This window comes from Camelina sativa, chromosome 20, assembly GCF_000633955.1.
Source record: "Camelina sativa cultivar DH55 chromosome 20, Cs, whole genome shotgun sequence".
NCBI lineage: Eukaryota > Viridiplantae > Streptophyta > Magnoliopsida > Brassicales > Brassicaceae > Camelina > Camelina sativa.
In genome coordinates, this window is record NC_025704.1 from 8025925 (window position 1) to 8047603 (window position 21679).

The following is a 21679-nucleotide window of genomic DNA, read 5'->3' on the forward strand; positions in this document are numbered from 1 at the left end:
TCATAGTAAAACAAGAAACCAAACTTTACAAAAACCAAAAATGCAAAGTACATGATAAACATGAAAAGAATACCTCCTTTGGATTTATGATTCACCTCAATCTTCTATTTTTTTAGGATCCAGAAAGAACAAGAAAATAATTCACATACCGAAAAAGTCGTACACGCGACGCAAGCTATGAAACATGATAAGGGATTAAGGGAATTACATTATTGACAATTTAATAATTAGATCAACTTTTTAGACGTGGTCTTCAACCTCCATGACTCCACGTGACAACCATGTGGGAATGTGAATCCTTATCTACAATATTTAGCGTACGTGAACGTGAATACTTTTCGAACAAGAATCTTCTATGTATCTGAGATTGGAAGCATGTCGTTTGATAGATCTCACCAGAAAGAAAAAAACATCACCAATACTAACCAAAAAGAAAAAAACATCACCAATACTAACCAAAAAAATTGTTAGTGATATATTGATTACAATTAGGAAATTGGATTAAAAAAGTTATCTTCTAGTGATTTATAGTATTATCCACAGTATATGTATCACATATTATAATAGCTGAACAAACAATCTACAAACTCGCTCACCATGCGGATACCATGACCTGATGGCCATTCAATTTGGTGGAAAACAACACACGCATGTCCAAAGCTAAACATTATCTATCACCTACCAAAATTCTTCACATAACTATGAGAGGTTATATCTAAGTGTCCCGACCACCAATCTAATCTCCAAAAATACCCCCCAGAAAAACAAGAAATTAAGATTCTTTACAGAAAAAAAAAATGAGAGCTATTCAAACTCATGTGATAACCTTCTGCATGTTGTTAGTCATACTCGTAACATCATCAACAAGAGCCCAAAAGAGTCCTCATGTGCGGGACAACCATGAGCTTTCTATCGCCATCGAAGAAATGGAGAAAGCAGACTACTTCTCTTTTGTCATGCTCATTAACATGTTACAATCCGTAAACCCTCGATTATTAGCCAATGTCACATTCTTGATGCCAAAGGATAAAACCCTTTCCAAGTCAAACATTATTCAACAAGATTCGGTTTCCGAGTTCTTGCTTCGCCACTCGATCCCTTCTCCTCTTCTTTTCGAGCACCTCAATCTCATCCCCAATGGCTCCATGGTTCCTTCCTCTTTACCACATTACGCCCTCAAGATCTCCAATGGTGGACGATCAAACTACTTCCTCAACAATGTCAAGATTATAAGCCGCAACATTTGTAGCTTAGGGTCTATCAAATGTCATGGAATCGACGGTATACTACAATCTTCAAGTACTATCTACGATGATTCTCCACAAAATAATCATACTTCACCCTTCATTTCTTGTCCTAGCAGTCACAACAATAGTGACCACAACAGTCACAACAATAGTGACCACAATAATGATCAAAATAGTACTCCTCCAGCTTATACCCTTACCGCTCCTCCTCCAGCCAGCAGCAGTACGACCCCCCTACCAAAATCAGATTCTCCTAGCACTCCTGAGGGGTCAATGTTGACTTTACTCGTTATTTTTATTCCCGTGATATTAATAGGTCTGATCGGCATGTGAACTTCAACAATGCACATTGCGCGGATAACACCTCTGTAATAATAGTATTCTCTTGTTATAGTCTATACATGTAAAAAAAAAAAAAAAAAAAGGCTAACTTTATATTGTAACAATCAATTCAAGTATGAGTTACTAAATTTAACATTTTCCATTATAATATCTATTCAAAAAAAAATTCAACTGCATGTATACTAATTCAGATGTTTTTTTCTTAATTTCAATTTAAAGGTAGGCTAACAAGTTTTACATATACAAATAAATTTTATTAAGTTAACTTAAAACTATTAATTTTATTGATTAAGAATAGAAATTCGAAGTAAATTTTTTCTAAAAATCGTCTAAAATATATTGGAAAAATAGAAATTTTTAGCATTAAATATATATTTAAAAAAACAAATTTATAAAATGATTTTTGTAAAGTTTTCACAACGTACATATTTCGAGAAACGAGTCGGGTTTTCGGGTCAAATATCCAAGATTATTGGGTAAAACCGACCCGAGATCTAAAATCTTATGAAATTTGTTTTTTCCTTTGGGCAGAGTAAAAAAACCCTAAACCCAAAACCCTGGGCAAAAATTTCTCTGCCTCCATTTCTATGGCTTCGAATTTCTTGTTCATCAAGCCAATCTCTTCCTCTTAAATCCTCTTTTACACCGGGAAGAAAGAACCCTAGTCTTTTATATCTCAGTCCCCTTGTAGATTCGCTTTCGGGAACAAACAAAATGGCTCAGAAATGTGTGATGGGTGTGATCTCAGCCCTAGCTGCCTCCGCTTCTCTCGCTCCGTCTAAATTCGCCGCTGCTGATGGACCTTTCACCTTCTCTGGCTTCTCATCAACTTCTCCGTCTCCTTCGATTCCTCAGCAGCAAGGTTCTACTACTCCGCCGGCGGCGGCTTCGGAATCTGGGAAAGAACCGGCTGTTGCTGGCGAAGAATCTGATGCTCCTCCACGGATTCGAAACAATAATCCGAGAACGAGTTCGGCTGGGTTTGATCCTGAAGCGTTGGAGCGTGGAGCTAAGGCCTTGAAAGGGATTAACAACTCAGCTCATGCTAAAAAGGTCTTTAAGAATATAACCCAATGCTGTACATAGATCTGACAAAAAGATTCTCAAGTAGATAAGAGTTGTGTTTATGGCTGAGGTAGTTTGTAATTTGTATGATGAAGCTTATGGAAGATAGGTTTGAGCTAAGGAGTCTTCTGTATTAGAATTCTGGGATGGATGTTCAAAAGTGTTATGTTTCTGTGTTTGTCAGTTATGCTTTGGCCTTACCATTTGATGAATTTTTGGTTTCTGGTAGGTATTTGAAAGTATTAAGACACAAGAAGAGACGAGGCAAGCTGAGTTTACTGCTAAGGCGCAAGAGTTTAAAGCTTTGCAATCCCAAGCTGAAGCTGTGAGTGTTCAGCTTACTATTTGAGTTCATCGTCAGTATCTTTTGACTACATGGTTTGATTAGGTTGTACCTACTTTGGCTTTCTCTAGACGAATATATGTTTTAGTTACTATTAAAGTGTATATATGCTCTTACAAATCTCTGGTTACCTACCAGAATTGACTTTGCAGTACAGTTTGCTGCATCGTTTATTATTTTACTTTGAAGATTCTTGGTTGCAAAGTTATGTTCCTGACATTTTCCATTTTGCAGGAGAGGCAAAGGGTGATATACGAGGAGCAGAAGAAACTTGCTCAGCACCAAGCACAAACAAAATCACAGATGGCCCGCTATGAAGATGAGTTAGCAAGAAAAAGGATGCAGGCATGCGATTTTACAAAATACTTTTATTATTATTTAACATTGAGAACTCCTGTTACTGTATTTCTAACAACTTATGATGTGTGTCTTGGTACAGGCTGAGAATGAGGCCCAGAGAACAAGAAATCAAGAACTTGTGAAAATGCAAAAAGAATCAGCAATTAGGCGGGAAGTAGCTCGACGAGCTACTGAGGAGGAGATTCAAGCACAGAGACGACAAACAGAGAGGGAGAAAGCTGAGATTGAACGTGAGACAATCAGGGTCAAAGCAATGGCAGAAGCTGAAGGGAGAGCCCGTGAATCGAAGCTTTCTGAAGATGTAAACAGGAGAATGCTTGTTGATCGTGCAAATGCTGAAAGAGAGAAATGGGTTTCTGCCATAAATACTACATTCGACCATATTGGAGGTCTGACATCAGTGACAAATATTATCTCTTTATCGTTTTGATTATTTTTTGTGGAAACTTCTCTATGACAGTTTTACCTTAGTGTTTTGACTGATCCATTAAACTCACATTTTCAATAAATGATTGGCTCTTTGTCCATTTTCCTAGGGGGCTTGCGTACCATTCTAACGGATCAAAATAAGCTGGTTGTTGCTGTTGGGGGTCTCACCGCTCTTGCAGCTGGGATCTACACAACGAGGTAAAGACTAAGAATGGTTGATAAAAAAAATGTCAGCCATGACTTCTTGTTGTTAATGGTTGAGAACTTAGTCATCATATAGATTGCTTGTTGCAGAGAAGGTGCCAAGGTTATCTGGAGCTACGTGGATAGAATATTAGGACAACCTTCTCTAATTAGAGAATCATCGAGAGGAAAGTACCCTTGGTCTGGTTCGGTTTCTCGTGCCTTTTCCACGTTGCGGGGTGGTGCTAAGGAGTCTACATCCAAAAGCGGAGAAGGGTTTGGTGATGTTATCTTGCATCAATCTCTTCAGAAGAGAATCGAACAGCTAGCTAATGCAACTGCCAACACAAAAGCCCACCAAGCACCTTTCCGAAATATGCTTTTTTACGGTCCACCAGGAACAGGGAAGACAATGGCTGCCCGAGAGCTGGCTCGTAAATCTGTATGTGGTCTCTCCGTTACTAATGCTTATAATTATTTTATCAGGCATGAACAATAGATGCTTTCTTTAAATTGAGATCTTAGTTTTAGGTTACGCATAGAATTGCAGAATCTCAGGCATGTTACTTAAGTAATCACTCTTCCTTGATTTGGTATCTTTCAGGGTCTAGATTATGCGTTGATGACGGGTGGAGATGTTGCTCCACTTGGAGCTCAGGCTGTTACAAAGATACACCAACTGTTTGACTGGTCCAAAAAATCTAAGAGAGGCTTGTTGCTCTTCATAGATGAAGCCGATGCATTTCTGTGCGAGTAAGTCCCAAATCTGATGCTGATTATAATTAAATCCTTAAATCATGGGTTCTATTTATTGATGTGTTTATTTGATTGCAAATTTGACAGGCGGAACAAAACATACATGAGCGAAGCCCAAAGGAGTGCACTAAATGCACTTCTCTTCCGCACGGGTGACCAGTCCAAAGATATAGTCCTAGCGCTTGCCACAAACAGACCTGGTGATCTAGACTCTGCAGTGTCTGACCGTATCGATGAGACTCTTGAGTTTCCCTTGCCTGGGGAAGAAGAGCGCTACAAGCTTCTAAACCTCTACCTAGACAAGTACATATCTAAGGTTAATCTAAAAAAACCGGGTTTGCTCCAAAGCCTTTTCAAAAAAGAGCAACAGAAGATTGAGATAAAAGGCATTACCGAGGATCTCCTGAAGGAAGCTGCCGCCAAGACAAAAGGGTTTTCGGGTAGAGAAATCGCCAAATTGATGGCGAGCGTTCAAGCTGCTGTTTATGGAAGCGCAGACTGCTTATTGGACGCAGAGCGTTTCAGAGAGGTCATTGATTACAAAGTCGCGGAGCATCAACAGAGAAAAAAACTAGCTGGAACCGATACAGGTAGCAAGAAATGAAATCATTTAAACTTATCATGAACAGAGGTGTCTACAGCTGTAGATTTGAACAACTCAAAACTCAATACCCTGAGCATTATTCTCAAAAGGGTTTAGGCAAAAAAAGCTTTTCTAGTTTTCCAAATTGTTTCTCCCCTGTGATTCTAAAGGGTGAGATTTTGATGACTGCTTTAGATTCTTTTCTTCTTGGCCATTACAATCTTGAGTTGATCTCTTGTCATATCACTCTTTGGAAAACGAGGCAATACCGGTCTTTTTGTGGGACATTTCCCAGTTCTGACCATCATATCTTTTAATCTCAACGTGATCCAGTGTCCCCGACTTGACACACTTAACCGTGACAGCGACTCCGTCGGGGTTAGACCTCGGGATGTAAAACGAAGTGATCCCACAGACCTTGCAGAAAGTATGCTTGGCCGTGTGAGTCCCAAAAGTGTAAGTAGTAATGAAGTCACTGGAATCATCAAGAAGCTCAAAGTTGCTTGAAGGAACAATGAAATGAACATTGCCTCTCATTGAACAATCTGTGCAGTTGCAGCTCCAAGCCACTACACTCCTCGACGCTTTGACTCTCCATTTGATTTTACCACAATGGCACCCACCTTCATGAAGTGTCAATTCTGATTCCATGCCTAAATTATTGCTGAATCTAAAATCAGATTCTCATAAGCGAAAATAAAATTGATAGTACCTGAGAGTAAAAACCAAAACCCGATCTGCCAAATTTGATTCGATAACCAGATGTTGTGAAACACCGCTTGCAAGTTGCAACTCGTTCGATGAAAATCTGTCTACCAAAGTGATAGAACAGAAGACAAACGCCACACTTAATCCTACGTGGCTTTAACGCGCCGGACTATGCGAGTGACATTTTTCAAGTAGTCTATGTGCGCAGAAGAACAAACTAACTGGGTCTAAAATAGGCTTTAGTGGGCCTGGAGGAGGTTTGATTAGGCCTTAACTTTTTTTATTTTGTAATAAAATTTTCTGAAGAGGCGGTGGTGACACTACGACCTAATTCACACTATCTAGATCACATCTGTTGAAGCTGAAATTGAGATTTCTCAGGACAATTGAATTGGGTGATCGAAAACAAAATGGCAAGTGAAGAAGCGAAGGATCCATGGAAAGGAGAAGAGTGGGGGATTGAGAATGAGAAGGAGAATAAGAAGAAGAAGCCAAATGGTGGTGGTGGTGTGAAAACGGTGACGAGAGCGAGAAAACAAATGCCGAGGGGACTTGAAGAGAAATACGAAGCTTACTTCCTCCCGCGAAAGCCATGGCCGAGGGCTCTTGCCTACTACGGAAGTTTCATCCTCGGTGGGATCGGTGCTGGTATGCTTATTGAAGCTTGGATCAACAAAAAAGTCAAAGAAGACGGAGGAGTCCTTTGGGAATTCGACAAATGAAACTAAATAAGAATGTAAGGAACAGCGAGAGTTTTTTGTTTTACTTGCTACACTCTCTATATAATCAGAAATGGATTGAACAAAATGTTTCTGATTTTGCCGTTTGGTTTGTTGTTGTTACGAAACTCTGCGTTTTCTTTTGTATTATTGTTTGGCCAACCAAGCGTGTCTGGCCTGTTTATACAACAACAACAACTCAACGGTAACACTTTGATACAATCGGTGAGTAAATTTAATTATATTGAAAAAAAGGAATGCACTTAAGGTGTTCGACGAAATGCTTCCGGTTACAATTCGATTAATTAGGTTTATATCATCACGTTAATCACTTCACGTCTGAACTAGTTGTTCATTCTGTAACAAAAACCATGTAACACAAGTGTTTTTATTTCATAATTTGGCCAAATTATTACAAACAAGTGTATACTTCACTAATACGTATACTTTAAAAGACTAATCCAGGCTTTGGACACAACACAATTAACACCATAACTTACGGAACAAACTCTCATCTCATATTCTCATTCAAGATCACGAGAAACCACGACAAGTTGTTTCCCAACGTTCTTACCGTGAAAGAGTCCAACGAGAGCAGCAGGAGCACTCTCTAACCCTTCAGCAACATCTTCCACATACGTTATCTTCCCTTCTCTTACATACGGAACCACAAACTCCAAGAATTCTGAGTACTTGTGGAAGTAATCAAAACAGTTAAACCCTTCAATACGGATTCGTTTGTAGGTAATGAGAGAGAGACCATATACGCCTTCCGGATTCTGTAGATTGTACTGCGAGATCATCCCACATGCAGCTATACGTCCGTGTGGTCTCATGTTTAGGATCACTGCGTCCAGCATTTTGCCTCCCACGTTCTCAAAGTATATGTCAATGCCTTGTGGGAAACACCTAGAAAAAAGAGAGAATTTTTTAATAGGTTTAATTGATAATACTAAATGCGATTAGTTTGATCTTGATTAGTGGATGTAATATATCTTTACTTACCTCTTTAAGGCAGCAACTAGATTATGCACTTCCTTGTAGTTGAAGGCATCATCGAATCCGAACTTGTTCTTGAGGAGATCAACCTAAAGGAGCTCAACAAATCAAAAGACTGGATTTGTTAATCTGATCAAGAAATGGATTTACATCTAGAGTTTATATACCTTTTCTTTGCTACCGGCACTTCCAACAACATAACAACCCATCATCTTAGCAAATTGTCCCACAAGCTGACCAACCGCACCAGATGCAGCTGACACAAACACTGCCTCTCCTTTCTTAGGAGAACAGATCTCATAAAAGCCAACATATGCGGTCATACCAGGCATACCTGTCAGGAAGAGAGGAACGTGAATAATAAATACAATATTGTTATCTAGTCACAACTTTTTTGAGCTCCAATTTATTTAACCAACGCCCAAGTAGGTGCAAAACTCCAAAATATATATTGTTAGCAAACATGGAGAAAGTGGAATTAACATTAATACCAAGAAGTCCGGTGTAGTAAGATAAGGGAAAATTGGTATGATGGATCTTGAAGTGAAGATTAGGAATTGGGGTAATAACACTGTACTCTTCCCATCCAACTGCTCCCCAGAGTAAGTCACCTTCTCTGTAATCAGGGTGCCCTGAATCTATCACTTTAGACACTCCAAGCCCTGAGATAGGCTGCACAAACACAACACAACATAAGTTCACTTAAACTGTATGTAGTTTAAACCAACTAGTAGAAGTGCTTTTTACCATGCCGGGAGTGAAGGACTGAGCTGTAGCAGGGCTCAAAGGATCAGGCCTTCTCATACGATTTCTCATGTAAGGATCGCAAGACAAGTAGAGATTCTTCACCAAAGCCGTCAAAGATCCTTTCGGCACCCTAAGATCGACGTTGGTGGATGTGATTACAAGGTCGGATTCGTTTGCGAAACCGGTAACGTAATCACGTAATAAGACTTGCTTGTTCATCACCGTCGCCATTGTTTTTTTTTTTTGGAAAATATGTTTGTTTTTGGTTCCTCAAAAGGTCTTTATTTCTCTCTACTTATATATAAGCTCTAATGATCTACAGTTAGTGCGGTTATTAAAGCCACAAGTTGTGGAGATAATCTTTTTATTTGAGGTCAGGAGATAGTTGATAAGGATTAAACATTTACGTATAGACGTGTTTTGCTATCAGCTGGCAATGCAAAACTAATGGAGCCAAACTTAGCCATATATATAGGCATGATTTCTTGCGCTATTATGTGCGATGCAAACAATGTGGGGGATTAACTCTCTCTTGCTATATCTTTAAAGAACCAAAATCAAATCCAAACGCAAAGAAGTACCAAAACCGAATTTTGTATTTATTTTTAAACTAAGAACAAATGACATGAATTTCGATTCAAAACCATACCAACAAATTATTTTATCATCCATAAAACAATATCCCCCACACTTGGGTTGAACACCCACACAAACTCTTTGTTGGATTTAAGTATTAAGTTTAAAATTTTCTTTCACTCATGAGCAACAACCACAACTTGTTTCCCGACATTCTTGCCATGGAAGAGTCCAACAAGAGCTTCAGGACCTTTCTCGAGCCCATCAGCTACATCTTCCACGTACGTGATTTTCCCTTCTTTAATGTGAGGAAGGACAAACTCCAAGAACTTTGAGTATTTGTCGTAGAAATCAGACACTACAAAGCCTTGAATGCGGATTCGTTTGTAGATTATGTTTGATAGGTTGTGTACACCGTCCTGGTTCTCAAGATTGTACTGTGAGATCATTCCGCAAACAGCGATACGCCCTTTCACGTTCATGTTCAAGAGCACTGCATCCAGCATTTTGCCTCCTACGTTCTCAAAGTATATGTCGATGCCTTTGGGAAAACACCTAAGATATATCAATCAATGAAGATGATTATGTCATTTTTTCCACGTAGAATGATCATACTTACTTCTATCCCTTTCTCTCGTTTTGCGAATTGCCGCTTTATTCAGCAACTGATAACAGTTATAGATATCAAAATAAGTGGTAACCAACCTTTTCAGGGCAGCACTAAGGTCTGGTTCTTCCTTGTAGTTAAATGCATCATCAAACCCAAACTTGGTCTTGAGGAGATCAACCTAACAAATCCCCAAAAGTAAGTAATTAAAAGGGCTAGCTAATCATTTTCTTGAAGGTGAACCAAGAAACATAAGGAAACAAAATATGGAAATGATGATCAGTTTTTAACCTTTTCTTTGCTTCCAGCGCTTCCAACAACATAACAACCCATCATCTTAGCAAATTGTCCCACAAGCTGACCAACAGCACCAGATGCAGCTGACACATAAACTGTCTCTCCTTTCTTAGGAGAACAGATCTCATAAAAACCAACATATGCGGTCATACCAGGCATACCTGCCAGGACCAGACAAAAAAAAAGTAAAAACCCATCAAAGAAAATATATAATATCAAAACATATCAACAAACCAAACAGTTGAAAGTCTATAGTCTTCTCGATTGAAGTTTAAATATCGACAAAAGAATATATGCATACTCCTACATGGCTATGACATTCAACTTCATGATCTGTCTAAGCTAAGTTACCAAGTGATTCCACATTCCCCACTAACAAAAACAAGGAGCAAAGCCGAGATTTAACATACCGAGAAGTCCAGTGTAGTAGGATAATGGAACATCGGTATGTTCGATCTTGAAATGCACGTGAGTCATTGTAGTGATAACACTGTACTCCTCCCATCCAACAAATCCCCAAAGCAAGTCGCCTTTTTTGTAATCCGGATGCGCAGATTCGATCACTCTAGACACTCCATACCCATTGATTGGCTGCACCAGAAAACACAAATGGAACAACAAGTCAAGAGATAGCAAAAAAAGCAAAAACCATACACAATTTCATTTCACTATCTTCAAGAACACCAAATTGTCAAGTATATTATTATTATAGTCCTTAATAAGATATTTATATCTATATCCAATTAGAGTATTCACCAATGTTTTCAAAACCGGACCGGACCGGCGGTCGAACCACGTTAACCGGCAACATGTCCGGATTGGGTTAATATCAAAACCCAAAAGAAATTGAACCGGTAAAAAACCATATCAACCCGCCAAAAAACCAAAAACCGGTGAACCATTAAACCGGATAAAACCGGGTTCTACTTTTTAAAAAAAAAATGAGTGCAATTAATTTAACTAATTACCTCTTCTTAGCAAATTAGCAATAGTAGGGTTTCTTAGAGAATGAAGATTAAATGTTCTACACTCTTCTTCTCTTATTGTTTGAATTTCTAAAATATTTTATTAGTATTGGTTACACTTTGAGTTTGTTTCACTTTGAGTTTATTACTTTTTAAGTTTTTTTAAAAACATTATGATTATTGAAGTATTTTATTTGGCATATCAAATTATATCATAGTTATAATCATTGAAAAAAAATAGAAAACCTATTCATACCTATTATTTATAAAAGTATCATCAAAATCAATTGAACTCGGTGGACCCCGGTCAAACCATGTTGACTCATGACCCAGAAGCTTTCCCGATTCAGTTACCGGTCCGGTTTTAAAAACATTGGTATTCACATAAATAATGAAAACATGCAAAACCAAACAAAGTAAACGTAATCATCCGATTCGCATTTTCACCGGAGATTTGCATATAAATCTAAAGTAGAGTCTGGTACCTGGCCGGGAGTGAGAGCTTGAGCAAGAGCAGCAGAGGAGGGGTCAGGTTTGCCCATACGAATACGCATGTAAGGATCGCATGACAAGTAGAGATTCTTCACCAGAACCGAGTTAGAACCTTCGGGAACACTAGTTTCGACGGTGGTGGTAGTGAAATCGAAATCGGAATCCTTAGGGAAACCACTCACGTAGTCTTTGAATATCACTTGCTTGTTCGTCGCCGTCATCGTTAATTCTTTCTTCGATTTGAACTTCTGACCACAAAAGATAAATTTGTTACATTGGACTCTCGAGGACGCGGCTGGTTTTTTTATAGTGACCACTGACCTGACCACAAAAGATCATGATATCAAAATATGACGTCACTGCCTATGTCACATTTGTTCATAATTTGGATATTTTTAAGGCGTAATTTTGCCGACAGACCCGACACCTTCCATTTTTGAATCTCTTTGATGTATATCTCATCGCTTTCACATTTATTCTTTGCCTAATTTGATCATCACAAATCTTATACTAGTATTTTTGGAAAGTTTTTACACATAATACATTGACTTTAATATTAGTTACCAAAACTTCAAAATTAATTATAGATAAGATTTAAAAAATAAGAAAATCTTTTTACCTCATTTAAATATAAATATATGATTCCCTTTCATTTTTTATTTAAATTTATATTTAAATTATCTTGAATTATTATATAATACATTTAGTTAATAAAAATTATGATTTTTCCTGTATATGATGTAATACAATATTTTAAAAACGAACATATATTACTCAATAGATGAATAAAAAAATACAGGTACAATATCCAACATCGTCTAAAAAAATTGGGCAATGGTTCAGAGTCATACTATAAAATAGACCAAAATAATTCCGAATACAAATGAGTAGAAAGTTTGATTTATCAGGTATTCAAATTTAAAAACTTTCTTTGGTTTATTCCGGTTCTTTATTTTTAAAAGTTAAATATGATAAATATTATACCGTATATACACAATATATATTAAAAATTAAGATGATATAATGTGAGTTAAAATATCTCGAGACGAGATTATATAGCGGGATGGGTTTTATCAATATTTATATAAATTAAAAAAATATCATTAATTTTGGTGTTACAGAGGTAAAACATCATTTTATTATTTTGTTAACAATGCCGGTATCAGAAAATAGATATATCTAATTAAATTGATTAAATAAATATTATGTAAAAAATAAATTATATTTCGGTATTATATGGTTTATTTAACAATTATTATATAATTATAACATATTTAACTAACAAATACAACTTATAATTTAAATATTTTAGTTATAAATAATTTTGCCATGCGGTCCTAATCCAGTTTTGAGTAATTTCTCTAAACGTTACATACTAACATTGTACTGGTCGTGGACTCGTGGTCGTTAATGCAGCTTTATCAATAGCTTATAGCTCTACTTGTATACTAGGGGGTCTTCGCTGTTAAGAAGGGACTTGCTTTGCTTTGGTCCTCATAATCTTCTTTTGCTTACTAAAAATTAAACACATTATTGTGTTCAAACTCGGTCAACACCCTCGTTTGTCAGTCACTACTTTGGATACATTTGATGAACATAGAATATGATTTAAAACCGATAACAGACTAACTGATATAATATTAAAATGTACTTTTTAATTAAATTACTATTATTCATAAACCAAATTCTCACGCTTGGGTTTGAAAACCCATACAGTTACACACCCTTGTCGGATTTATTATATAAACATTACTCCCATATATAATTTTACTCACGAGCAACAACCACAACTTGTTTTCCAACGTTCTTACCATGGAAGAGTCCCACAAGAGCTTCAGGACCTTTCTCCAATCCATCAGCTACATCTTCCACGTACGTGATCTTTCCTTCTTTTATGTGAGGAAGCACAAACTCCAAGAACTTTGAGTATTTGTCATAGAAATCAAACACTGCAAAGCCTTGAATGCGGATTCGTTTGTAGATTATGTTGGATAGGTTGTGTACACCTTCCTGGTTCTCAAGATTGTACTGTGAGATCATTCCGCAGACAGCGATACGTCCGTGTACGTTCATGTTTAAGAGCACTGCGTCTAGCATTTTGCCTCCTACGTTCTCAAAGTATATGTCAATGCCTTTAGGGAAACACCTGCAGAAAAGAATAAGGAGGATATCTCTTAGATTAGTCAATAAGCAGTTGATTGTAATTTGGAGTTTCATTGGTGTTTTCTCCAATACTTAAGTTGTTTTCCATATAGAATAATGGTGGCATGCTTTCATAATTTCTCAGGTTTATACTTAAAGTTGCGAATTGCCGCTTTATACTGCAAGTTATGCAACAGATCCTAACCAGGCAGTTATAAACATGAAAAAGCATTGAAATAAGTGGTAACTGAACCTTTTCAGGGCAGCACTAAGGTCTGGTTCTTCCTTGTAGTTAAATGCATCATCAAAACCAAACTTGGTCTTGAGCAGATCGACCTAACAAATCCGGAAACAACGAAGAAGTTAGAGGGTAAATCATTCCCTTGAAGGAGAACCAAGAAACATAAGGAAACAAACACATGGAAATAATGATTAAACTCTAAACCTTTTCTTTACTACCGGCGCTTCCAACAACATAACAGCCCATCATCTTAGCAAATTGTCCCACAAGTTGACCAACCGCACCAGATGCAGCTGAGACATAAACTGTCTCTCCTTCCTTTGGAGAACAGATTTCATAAAACCCAGCATAAGCAGTCATACCAGGCATACCTGTCAGGACCAGGAAAACAAAAACCATCAAAGAGAGAATAATAAAACTAACCATACAGTTGAAATTCTAGTCTTCCACATTGAAGTTTAAAAACTTGTCATAACTAATTCCAGTCTTAAAACTACATATCCAACTTCATGATTTCTGTATAAAGAAGCACTTTATCTTAAGAGTTGCCAAGTAATTTGAGATAAACATACCGAGAAGTCCAGTGTAGTAAGATAATGGAACATCAGTATGTTGAATCTTGAAATGCATGTGAGGAGCTGGAGTAATAACACTGTACTCCTCCCATCCAACAATACCCCAAAGCAAATCACCTTTTTTGTAATCTGGATGTCCAGATTCTATCACTCTCGACACTCCATACCCATATATTGGCTGCACACAAACAAAATCATAAATCAACACGAGAGAGAGACACACAATTTCTTCACAGAGCCTTCAAGAACACTAATCACAGAGTCTATCTAGCTTAATCATATGGATTCGAATTATTGTAAACAGTAACAGCCAGATTCGAAATTTCACCGTAGATTTGTATATAAATCGGAGAAACTAATAGTGAAAATTCTCGTGGATTAGTACCTTGCCGAGGGTATAGGCTTGAGCAAGAGCAGTGGAGGGTTTAGGTTTGCCCATGCGAGTACGCATGTAAGGATCGCATGACAAGTAGAGATTCTTCACCAGAACCGAGTTAGAACCTTCTGGAACCCTAAGTTCGACGGTGGAGGTAGTGAAATCGAAATCGGATTCCTTTGGGAAACCACTCACGTAGTCTCGCAATGTCACCTGCTTGTTGTTCGTCGCCGTCATCGTTTCGTTTCGTTCGTTAAAATAATTCTTTCTCTTGAGTTGAATAATTTTGTTACGTCTTCTTTCTTCTTCCTTTGGACTGTCCATGGACGCGCCTGCTTTTTATAATAGTGCGCCTCTCTGTCTCTCTCTCGTTCTCTCATATCAAGTATGACGTCACTGCTTATGTTTTTTTTTTCATTCATCACATATTGTTCGCAATTTGGATACTTTCTCTTTCTTTCGAGCGTTTATTTTTGTCCCTTTCACATTTCACAAGAGTTTTTTTGTTTTGTTTTGTTTTTGTTCACACTTCGCAGCCATTTCACAAGAGTTCGTGTTTGTGCATTACTAATGTTAAACTTTAGAATTTGGTCTGTTTTGTTTAATATTGGTGTGAACCCTCGAAACATGACACTGAGGTCAAACACGGTGAATATCCGCGTTTGTAACTTTTAATCGGCTTGTTAAAATTTGGGTGATTTTAATTAGCATTCTTTTAGTAGTTGTATACTTTTTTTATCATATCACTTAGAAAAAAATCTCTTTTTATAAACTGAATTTAGTTTTATGGATGAAAATTAAAAGCAAAACAAAGCATTCATAAGAAAATCATATTATTTTGGAAAAAAACAATAGAATCCAAATCATTAATTAATTGGTTTAACAAAAGAAAGTGGCACTCACTGATTGGGACATGCGACTAGAAAAGACGAGAACCTTCGGATTTATATTTTTCTTTTTTATGAATATATTCTAACTTTAATAATAGTGTTCGTTCATAAGATTTTTGAAACACATGAACTTTCGTACATGTGTTTTGCTCGAGCGTTAGAGAGCCTCTCAAGTAGCATTGCTTCAAAAACCTAATAGTGTGTGAGAATTCCATCTTGTGCGGCATGTAGAGAAAGTCGTTTATCTTATATGCCGAGAGATAAATAGTGCAGGTAGAGAGATAAACCTGCACTATTGAACACTAATCTTCCAAAAACGACTTTAATGCTTATCTCTCAACCTGCATTATTTATATTCCTCACAAATTTACATTACCAATATCAAAGGCATATGTAAAGATGTAAACGACTTTGTGATTTTAAGCAATAAACAAACTTATTTTTAAAGAGATTTGACTTTTATCAATTTCCTCAAGAGTGAGTCCCTTTGTCTTTGCATCTTTGGCACAATGGAGAATGTGAAGATCAGAGACAAAACACGTATCACCCCAAACCCACAAAGCAGTATCCCAGCTCCCATGTGATTGTGATTTGTGAGTACGATGTTCTCTAATAAAAAGGAAAAGAAGTTTCACAAATAGTATTCGTTGATGTTTTAACACGCATACGTGGTAGCATAACCTTGTGCAAGAGCTGCAAAACATGGGTTTGTAACTTTGTATCAGGCATTTTTTGGATTTGTGGGAGGCGTTGGAGATTATTTTGATACATTTGATGAACAAGTCAATAGAATATGATTCCAAACAAAAAAAAATTGATAAGATTTACTTCAATTACTAATATCCATAAACCAAAAACTCACACTTGGGTTCGAACGTACCCATACAAATTCTTGTTGGATAAATATACAAGTAAATCAGTCATGGGCAATAACAACAACTTGTTTCCCAACGTTTTTACCATGGAAAAGTCCCACAAGAGCTTCAGGAGCTTTCTCGAGACCATCAACTACATCTTCCACGTACGTTATCTTCCCTTCTTTAATGCACGGAAGCACAAACTCCAAGAACTTTGAGTATTTGTCGTAGAAATCAAGAACTACAAAGCCTTGAATGCGGATTCGTTTGTAGATTATGTTAGATAGGTTGTGCACACCTTCTTGGTTTTCAAGATTGTATTGTGAGATCATTCCACAGACAGCGATACGCCCAAGTGGGTTCATGTTTAAGAGCACCGCATCTAGCATTTTGCCTCCTACGTTCTCAAAATATATGTCGATGCCTGTGGGAAAACACCTGGGAAAAGAAAAGAAGAGAATCTCTCTTAGCTTAGTAAAAAAGCAATTGATAAGATCTCAATCAACAAAGATAAATTGTTTTCTGGTTTTTTTGCTCGATAGTTTCGGTGTTTCCTCCGGTTTATTCCCAATTAAGTGGGTTTACACGTAGAATCATGGTGTTAAAGCTATTATCCATTTCTCTTGTTTCTACTTTAGTTGTTAATTACGTTTTATCATGCAAAACCAATCCTAACAATTATAGACACACAAAGGCTTAGATTTAAGTAGTTACTGAACCTTTTCAGGGCAGCACTAAGGTCTTCTTCTTCCTTGTAGTTAAATGCATCATCAAACCCAAACTTGGTTTTGAGCAGATCAACCTAACAAATCCCCAAAAATAAGTAAAAGGGCTAATCATTCTCTTGAAGGATATAACCAAGGAACATAAAGAAACAAAATATGGAAAAGATTATCAGTTTCTGACCTTTTCTGTAGTACCGGCGCTTCCAACAACATAACAACCCATCATCTTAGCAAATTGCCCCACAAGCTGACCAACTGCACCCGACGCAGCTGAGACATAAACTGTCTCTCCTTTCTTTGGTGAACAGACTTCATAAAACCCAGCATAAGCAGTCATACCAGGCATACCTGTCAAGACCAGACAAAATCCATCAGGAGTGAACATATTAAACAGATCATCAACAAAGCAAACTGTTGAAACTCTAATCTTCTAGATTGATGTTAAAAACTTGACATAACTAATTCCATTCCTATGTTTCAAAACAACGTTTTTGAGGTTTATCAGACATCCACAAACTAATATACATGGTTAATTATATGACATTCAATTTTATAATCCCTGTATCAAGAAGAACTGTTTTCTACATTGTACAAAGTGATTACTCACAAAACCAGGAGCAAGTTAACATACCGAGAAGTCCAGTATAGTAGGACAATGGAACATCAGTATGTTGAATCTTGAAATGCATGTGAGTCATTGGAGTGATAACACTGTGCTCTTCCCATCCAACAATACCCCAAAGTAAATCACCTTTCTTGTAATCTGGATGCCCAGATTCTATCACTCTAGACACTCCATACCCAAATATTGGCTGCACACACACAAAAACAAAAATCAACACGAGAGAGAGAGAGAGAGAGAGAGCAAAAGAGACACAATGTTGATCATCAACAAACAAAAGTAATCCCAAACACCATTACTAATTACTAAACATCATTCAAAATCACTAAGAACACTGATTTGCTTGGTAAATTTCACCTGGGACCAAACAAGATAAAAAAAGCACAACTTAACAACAGTCAACACAAGAGAGACACAAATAAATCTTCAGAGTCTTCAAGAACACCAATCTAAAAAATAAGACCGTTTATATATTACATACAGTTATCTAATTTATTAACTAACTATATTATTAACAAATAAGTTACAGAAACGATCCAACACACACAAAAAAACAGAACCGTCGGTTGGTCAATTTATATTATAACAAATAAAATATTAGTATTCATTATATATCCAAAAGAAGAGGAAACAAATCATATAATAATAATAATCTCACCGACCTCGAATCAAATCATGCAAAACATTATCATCGGATACTACTAATTTCACCGGAGATTAACATATATAATCGGAGGGAGAACTAAAAGTAAGAGTCTGGTCGATGGATACCTGACCGGGAGCGTAAGCTTGAGCAAGAGCAGCAGTGGAGGGATCAGGTTTGCTCATACGAACACGCATGTAAGGATCACATGACAAGTAGAGGTTCTTGACCAGAACCGAGTTAGAACCTCCCGGAATCTTAAATTCGACGGTGGAGGTATTGAGATCGAAATCGGATTCCTTAGGAAAACCACTCACGTATTCTTTCAATACAACTTGCTTGTTCGCCGCTGTCGACATCTCTCCGATATGATTTATTAATTTCTCCGATTGACTTCCGATTACAATAATACTTGGCTAACTTCTTCTTTACGAGCCTGCCTACTTTTTATAGTGTAGGCCTCTCTGTCGCTCGTCTCGTAGCTGTTGTTGTTTACTCCCCCATAAACCATGTTTTTCAACTATGACGTCACTGCTTATATATATGGCTCAGTCAATATGTTCACATTTTTCGTTCTTTTCACATTTGTCTTTTTTTTTTTGTTTGTTCCTTTCAATATGAGAATTTAATTTTATTCCATAATTTTGTATTTTTGTATTTTTATTTTCTAGGATTCTTTATAATGTTGCCAATAGGAGCCATTAAATTTGAAAAGGAAGAAAAAGGATTTTACATGCAAAGATTTTTTTTTTTTTCTGGTTTTGTAAAACTTGAGTGGACCAAACCAACCGAAAAGGCCAAAAATATGTAACGTTTGTGGTCAAACACAGTCACTATCCTCGTTTATTGGTCGGTCATCTATTAATTTTGTCTAAATTTTGTTTGGCATTCTCAGTTGGGACTTGGGAGCTGGCAATACAAAGCAAGCATTCATAGAAATTTTGTTTTTGCCATTGTAGTAGCAATCAGAGAACTAGTTATTTTACTCAATTGATTAAGAGAACCTTAGGAGCATAACTGAGTGGGACATGCAGGTCGAACATACAAGACGCTCCTCTGGGAATCATTTTACAAATTTTATTTATCTGTTATGATGTTTTTCCTTTTTTATCTTTTACAATTACTACAAATATATTTGAATATATTAACTTTTCCTTTTCGTACATGTGAATTTTGCTCGAGCACTAGATAGAGCCTCTGAAGTCTGAAGTAACCACTGCTTCAAAAACCTAATGCTGTGTATCTTGTGCGGCAGATTTGTGATTCACTACACTTGGAGACGTATGTTTTTATCTCTGAAACCTGCATGCACTGATGATTCCTGAGATATTTAAGAGTTACAAATCAAAATCATGTGAAGAAGCAATCGACGACTTTGTGATCTCATCCAAAATAACTAACCTACTTTTTAGAGACATTTGGCTTCAATTTCCTCAAGACTGAGACCTTTTGTCTCTGGCACAATGAAGAATATGAAGAATAGAGACAACACACATATCACACCAAACGCACAGAACAGTATCCCAGCTCCCAACAGTTCCTGCATAACAGAGCCAAACAAAAGTTCCAGTTAGAAACCAGAACAAAAAAACTACTGTAACTGTGGGTGTCGATATCGTTCGACTAGATTACCATATTATTTGTACTACCACTTTTACAGCATTAGCCATACCAAGCTTAAGCAAAACTGCAAAACGAGGATTTTTGTCCTGAAGGGAATGTAGATTACCTTTAGGGGTGAAAAAGCAAATGTCACAAGTGCGTTTGCACCGAAATTCACAAGCACTGCTAGACTAAGACCTCGACCTCTTAACTTAAGGGGAAATATCTCCGAGATCATCAGCCAACCAATTGGACCAAAGGATAGCTGCAAGATTGATGTCAATACTTTATAGCTCTTATTGAAAAGTAAAAAACCAAACATATTACCAATAACCTACATGTACAAAAATGAACAACTAGAAGCATATCAAAGTTTGAAGGCGAAAATAACGAAACTATGAACCATATTTGTATATAACCTCGAAAGGAACTACTTGTTATAACTCCATCTTTAGATCAGAAAGTCTTTCATACTTTCAGGACTAGCATTAGCATTTTGGTACAGAAGTTTGATCAGCAAAAGTCTAACTACTTATTCGTTTACCTGGTAACAGCCCACATAAAGCAACAGTGCAACAACAGCAACAACTGGCGAGGCGCTGAAAAAGAGGTAGTATGACCCCAGCAGGAATAATGAGACAACCTGTTTGACATTATAACAAGTGAAGATACTCAGCTCTATGATATTTAGTGAGCTTGACCTAAATCTACATTTCCTTTTTTGCGGTGGATAAATAGAACATGGGTGAGAAAAGACAGAATAAAACACAGAGGACATACCATGCCGCCAACACCACCAAGAAGTAATGGTCTCCTTCCAAGTCTGTCAATAACTACAACAGCTACTCCTGTCATAATCAACTGCAACAACATAGGTGGCCGTTATTTCATAGAAAGCAAGATAATTTTGTAGCAGAGGCAGGTCTCCAAGGAAATATATTCCATCAAAACATTGTTCTTTAGTGTCGATCTAAAGTATTCACTAGCACTGATAACAGAGATTGTAGAATGAAGTGCATCTATATATCATATTGTAAAAGTAGTTTAAAAGTCTATCAGGTGAAAATTAGTATCTTCAAAAATTTAGCCTGGTAGAAAAAATGAATACCTTCAATAGACCAAGCAGAATTGAGACCCTTGTTGCGTCACCTGCGGCAGAAAATCCAGCGGTCTAACAGGAAATGCGGGGGAGGGGAGAAGTTAAATATTCTCTTGTGAGTTTCCAAGTGCAACAAAGCCAATATTATACTCTACAGAAATTTTATCTAGAGAAAGAAAACCTGCAGTATAGAAGGTGCATAATAAAGCACACTTGGTTGCCCAGTTATCTGTCATTTGACAAAGTTCGTTAGTAATTACTCTTCTAAAAGAGCCCGACAATTAAATTTGACTATACCGACCTGTTGAAACAAGACTAGACCTCCTCCTATGATGAGAGCTTTCAAGCACTTCCCTTGAAATAGTTCACCAAATGTGACTTCTTTATCCTCGCCCACAACAGAAAGTTCAGCTAAAATCTCGCTCACTTGTTCAGCAGCTGAATCAACAAAAGCAGGACCTCTAAGGCGGCAAAGAGATTTGATTGCAG

At 37.1% G+C, this 21679-nt stretch overlaps 9 protein-coding genes and 1 pseudogene across 9 annotated transcripts in view; 3 read left to right on the forward strand and 7 right to left on the reverse strand.

The window, feature by feature from the left end:
• Positions 605-1645, forward strand: LOC104769981. The gene has a single exon (XM_010494324.1). It carries the CDS (start codon positions 798-800, stop codon positions 1578-1580), a length of 783 nt encoding a protein of 260 aa, XP_010492626.1. The 5' UTR covers positions 605-797; the 3' UTR covers positions 1581-1645.
• Positions 2129-5593, forward strand: LOC104769984 (ATPase family AAA domain-containing protein 3-B-like). The gene is made up of 8 exons (XM_010494326.1): positions 2129-2642; positions 2884-2979; positions 3232-3342; positions 3437-3746; positions 3894-3984; positions 4081-4411; positions 4574-4722; positions 4813-5593. Exons 1-8 carry the CDS (start codon positions 2304-2306, stop codon positions 5327-5329), a joined length of 1944 nt encoding a protein of 647 aa, XP_010492628.1. The 5' UTR covers positions 2129-2303; the 3' UTR covers positions 5330-5593.
• On the reverse strand, positions 5297-6200 carry LOC104769983 (annotated as a pseudogene).
• Positions 6330-6897, forward strand: LOC104769982. The gene has a single exon (XM_010494325.2). The coding sequence runs from the start codon at positions 6427-6429 to the stop codon at positions 6736-6738; it is 312 nt and encodes a 103-aa protein (XP_010492627.1). The 5' UTR covers positions 6330-6426; the 3' UTR covers positions 6739-6897.
• Positions 7110-8791, reverse strand: LOC104769985 (NADP-dependent alkenal double bond reductase P1-like). The gene is made up of 5 exons (XM_010494327.2): positions 8482-8791; positions 8226-8406; positions 7902-8068; positions 7741-7823; positions 7110-7644 (listed from the first exon to the last, which is right to left on the reverse strand). Exons 1-5 carry the CDS (start codon positions 8710-8712, stop codon positions 7260-7262), a joined length of 1047 nt encoding a protein of 348 aa, XP_010492629.1. The 5' UTR covers positions 8713-8791; the 3' UTR covers positions 7110-7259.
• Positions 9093-11725, reverse strand: LOC104769986 (NADP-dependent alkenal double bond reductase P1). Its single transcript, XM_010494328.2, has 5 exons — positions 11412-11725; positions 10372-10552; positions 9956-10122; positions 9763-9845; positions 9093-9612 (listed from the first exon to the last, which is right to left on the reverse strand). Exons 1-5 carry the CDS (start codon positions 11637-11639, stop codon positions 9234-9236), a joined length of 1038 nt encoding a protein of 345 aa, XP_010492630.1. The 5' UTR covers positions 11640-11725; the 3' UTR covers positions 9093-9233.
• Positions 13054-15091, reverse strand: LOC104769987 (NADP-dependent alkenal double bond reductase P2). Its single transcript, XM_010494329.2, has 5 exons — positions 14762-15091; positions 14374-14554; positions 14006-14172; positions 13814-13896; positions 13054-13564 (listed from the first exon to the last, which is right to left on the reverse strand). Exons 1-5 carry the CDS (start codon positions 15074-15076, stop codon positions 13186-13188), a joined length of 1125 nt encoding a protein of 374 aa, XP_010492631.1. The 5' UTR covers positions 15077-15091; the 3' UTR covers positions 13054-13185.
• On the reverse strand, positions 16447-19009 carry LOC104769988 (NADP-dependent alkenal double bond reductase P1-like). The gene is made up of 5 exons (XM_010494331.1): positions 18618-19009; positions 17856-18036; positions 17406-17572; positions 17219-17301; positions 16447-16937 (listed from the first exon to the last, which is right to left on the reverse strand). The coding sequence occupies exons 1-5, from the start codon at positions 18846-18848 to the stop codon at positions 16559-16561; spliced, it is 1041 nt and encodes a 346-aa protein (XP_010492633.1). The 5' UTR covers positions 18849-19009; the 3' UTR covers positions 16447-16558.
• On the reverse strand, positions 19484-21673 carry LOC104769989 (D-xylose-proton symporter-like 2). The gene is made up of 8 exons (XM_010494332.1): positions 21492-21673; positions 21372-21419; positions 21200-21262; positions 20872-20952; positions 20636-20734; positions 20219-20356; positions 19895-20029; positions 19484-19810 (listed from the first exon to the last, which is right to left on the reverse strand). The coding sequence occupies exons 4-7, from the start codon at positions 20944-20946 to the stop codon at positions 19898-19900; spliced, it is 444 nt and encodes a 147-aa protein (XP_010492634.1). The 5' UTR covers positions 20947-20952; positions 21200-21262; positions 21372-21419; positions 21492-21673; the 3' UTR covers positions 19484-19810; positions 19895-19897.
• The window catches only part of LOC104772304 (D-xylose-proton symporter-like 2), a 10157-nt gene continuing 9679 nt past the window's right edge, over positions 21202-21679 (reverse strand). The window contains exon 9 of the mRNA XM_010496934.2: positions 21202-21240. Coding sequence (XP_010495236.1) covers positions 21202-21240 — 39 coding nt within the window. The remainder of the gene's footprint in view (positions 21241-21679) is intronic.

Bases quoted from the DNA above. Each gene is read 5' to 3' on its own strand.
- LOC104769986 (XM_010494328.2), bottom strand. From the start codon at position 11,639: ATGACGGCGACGAACAAGCAAGTGATATTCAAAGACTACGTGAGTGGT. The intron at 10,553-11,411 runs GTACCAGACTCT...TTTCTGGTGCAG, and splicing joins AAGCTCTCACTCCCGGCCAG to CCAATCAATGGGTATGGAGT. The intron at 9,613-9,762 runs GTTGGTTACCAC...GATATATCTTAG, and splicing joins CTTAGTGCTGCCCTGAAAAG to GTGTTTTCCCAAAGGCATCG.
- LOC104769984 (XM_010494326.1), top strand. From the start codon at position 2,304: ATGGCTCAGAAATGTGTGATGGGTGTGATCTCAGCCCTAGCTGCCTCC. The intron at 3,343-3,436 runs GCATGCGATTTT...GTCTTGGTACAG, and splicing joins TAGCAAGAAAAAGGATGCAG to GCTGAGAATGAGGCCCAGAG. The intron at 3,985-4,080 runs GTAAAGACTAAG...TGCTTGTTGCAG, and splicing joins GCTGGGATCTACACAACGAG to AGAAGGTGCCAAGGTTATCT.
- LOC104769982 (XM_010494325.2), top strand. From the start codon at position 6,427: ATGGCAAGTGAAGAAGCGAAGGATCCATGGAAAGGAGAAGAGTGGGGG.
- LOC104769981 (XM_010494324.1), top strand. From the start codon at position 798: ATGAGAGCTATTCAAACTCATGTGATAACCTTCTGCATGTTGTTAGTC.
- LOC104769988 (XM_010494331.1), bottom strand. From the start codon at position 18,848: ATGTCGACAGCGGCGAACAAGCAAGTTGTATTGAAAGAATACGTGAGT. The intron at 18,037-18,617 runs GTATCCATCGAC...GTGTGTGTGCAG, and splicing joins AAGCTTACGCTCCCGGTCAG to CCAATATTTGGGTATGGAGT. The intron at 17,573-17,855 runs GTATGTTAACTT...TGGTCTTGACAG, and splicing joins CTACTATACTGGACTTCTCG to GTATGCCTGGTATGACTGCT.
- LOC104769985 (XM_010494327.2), bottom strand. From the start codon at position 8,712: ATGGCGACGGTGATGAACAAGCAAGTCTTATTACGTGATTACGTTACC. The intron at 8,407-8,481 runs GTAAAAAGCACT...GTGTTTGTGCAG, and splicing joins AGTCCTTCACTCCCGGCATG to CCTATCTCAGGGCTTGGAGT. The intron at 8,069-8,225 runs GTATTAATGTTA...TCTTCCTGACAG, and splicing joins TTACTACACCGGACTTCTTG to GTATGCCTGGTATGACCGCA.
- LOC104769987 (XM_010494329.2), bottom strand. From the start codon at position 15,076: ATGGACAGTCCAAAGGAAGAAGAAAGAAGACGTAACAAAATTATTCAA. The intron at 14,555-14,761 runs GTACTAATCCAC...GTTTGTGTGCAG, and splicing joins AAGCCTATACCCTCGGCAAG to CCAATATATGGGTATGGAGT. The intron at 13,565-13,813 runs GTTCAGTTACCA...TCTTTTCTGCAG, and splicing joins CTTAGTGCTGCCCTGAAAAG to GTGTTTCCCTAAAGGCATTG.
- LOC104769989 (XM_010494332.1), bottom strand. From the start codon at position 20,946: ATGACAGGAGTAGCTGTTGTAGTTATTGACAGACTTGGAAGGAGACCA. The intron at 20,357-20,635 runs GTAAACGAATAA...TCAATCTTGCAG, and splicing joins TTTATGTGGGCTGTTACCAG to CTATCCTTTGGTCCAATTGG. The intron at 20,030-20,218 runs GTAATCTACATT...TCTGTTATGCAG, and splicing joins TTGCTTTTTCACCCCTAAAG to GAACTGTTGGGAGCTGGGAT.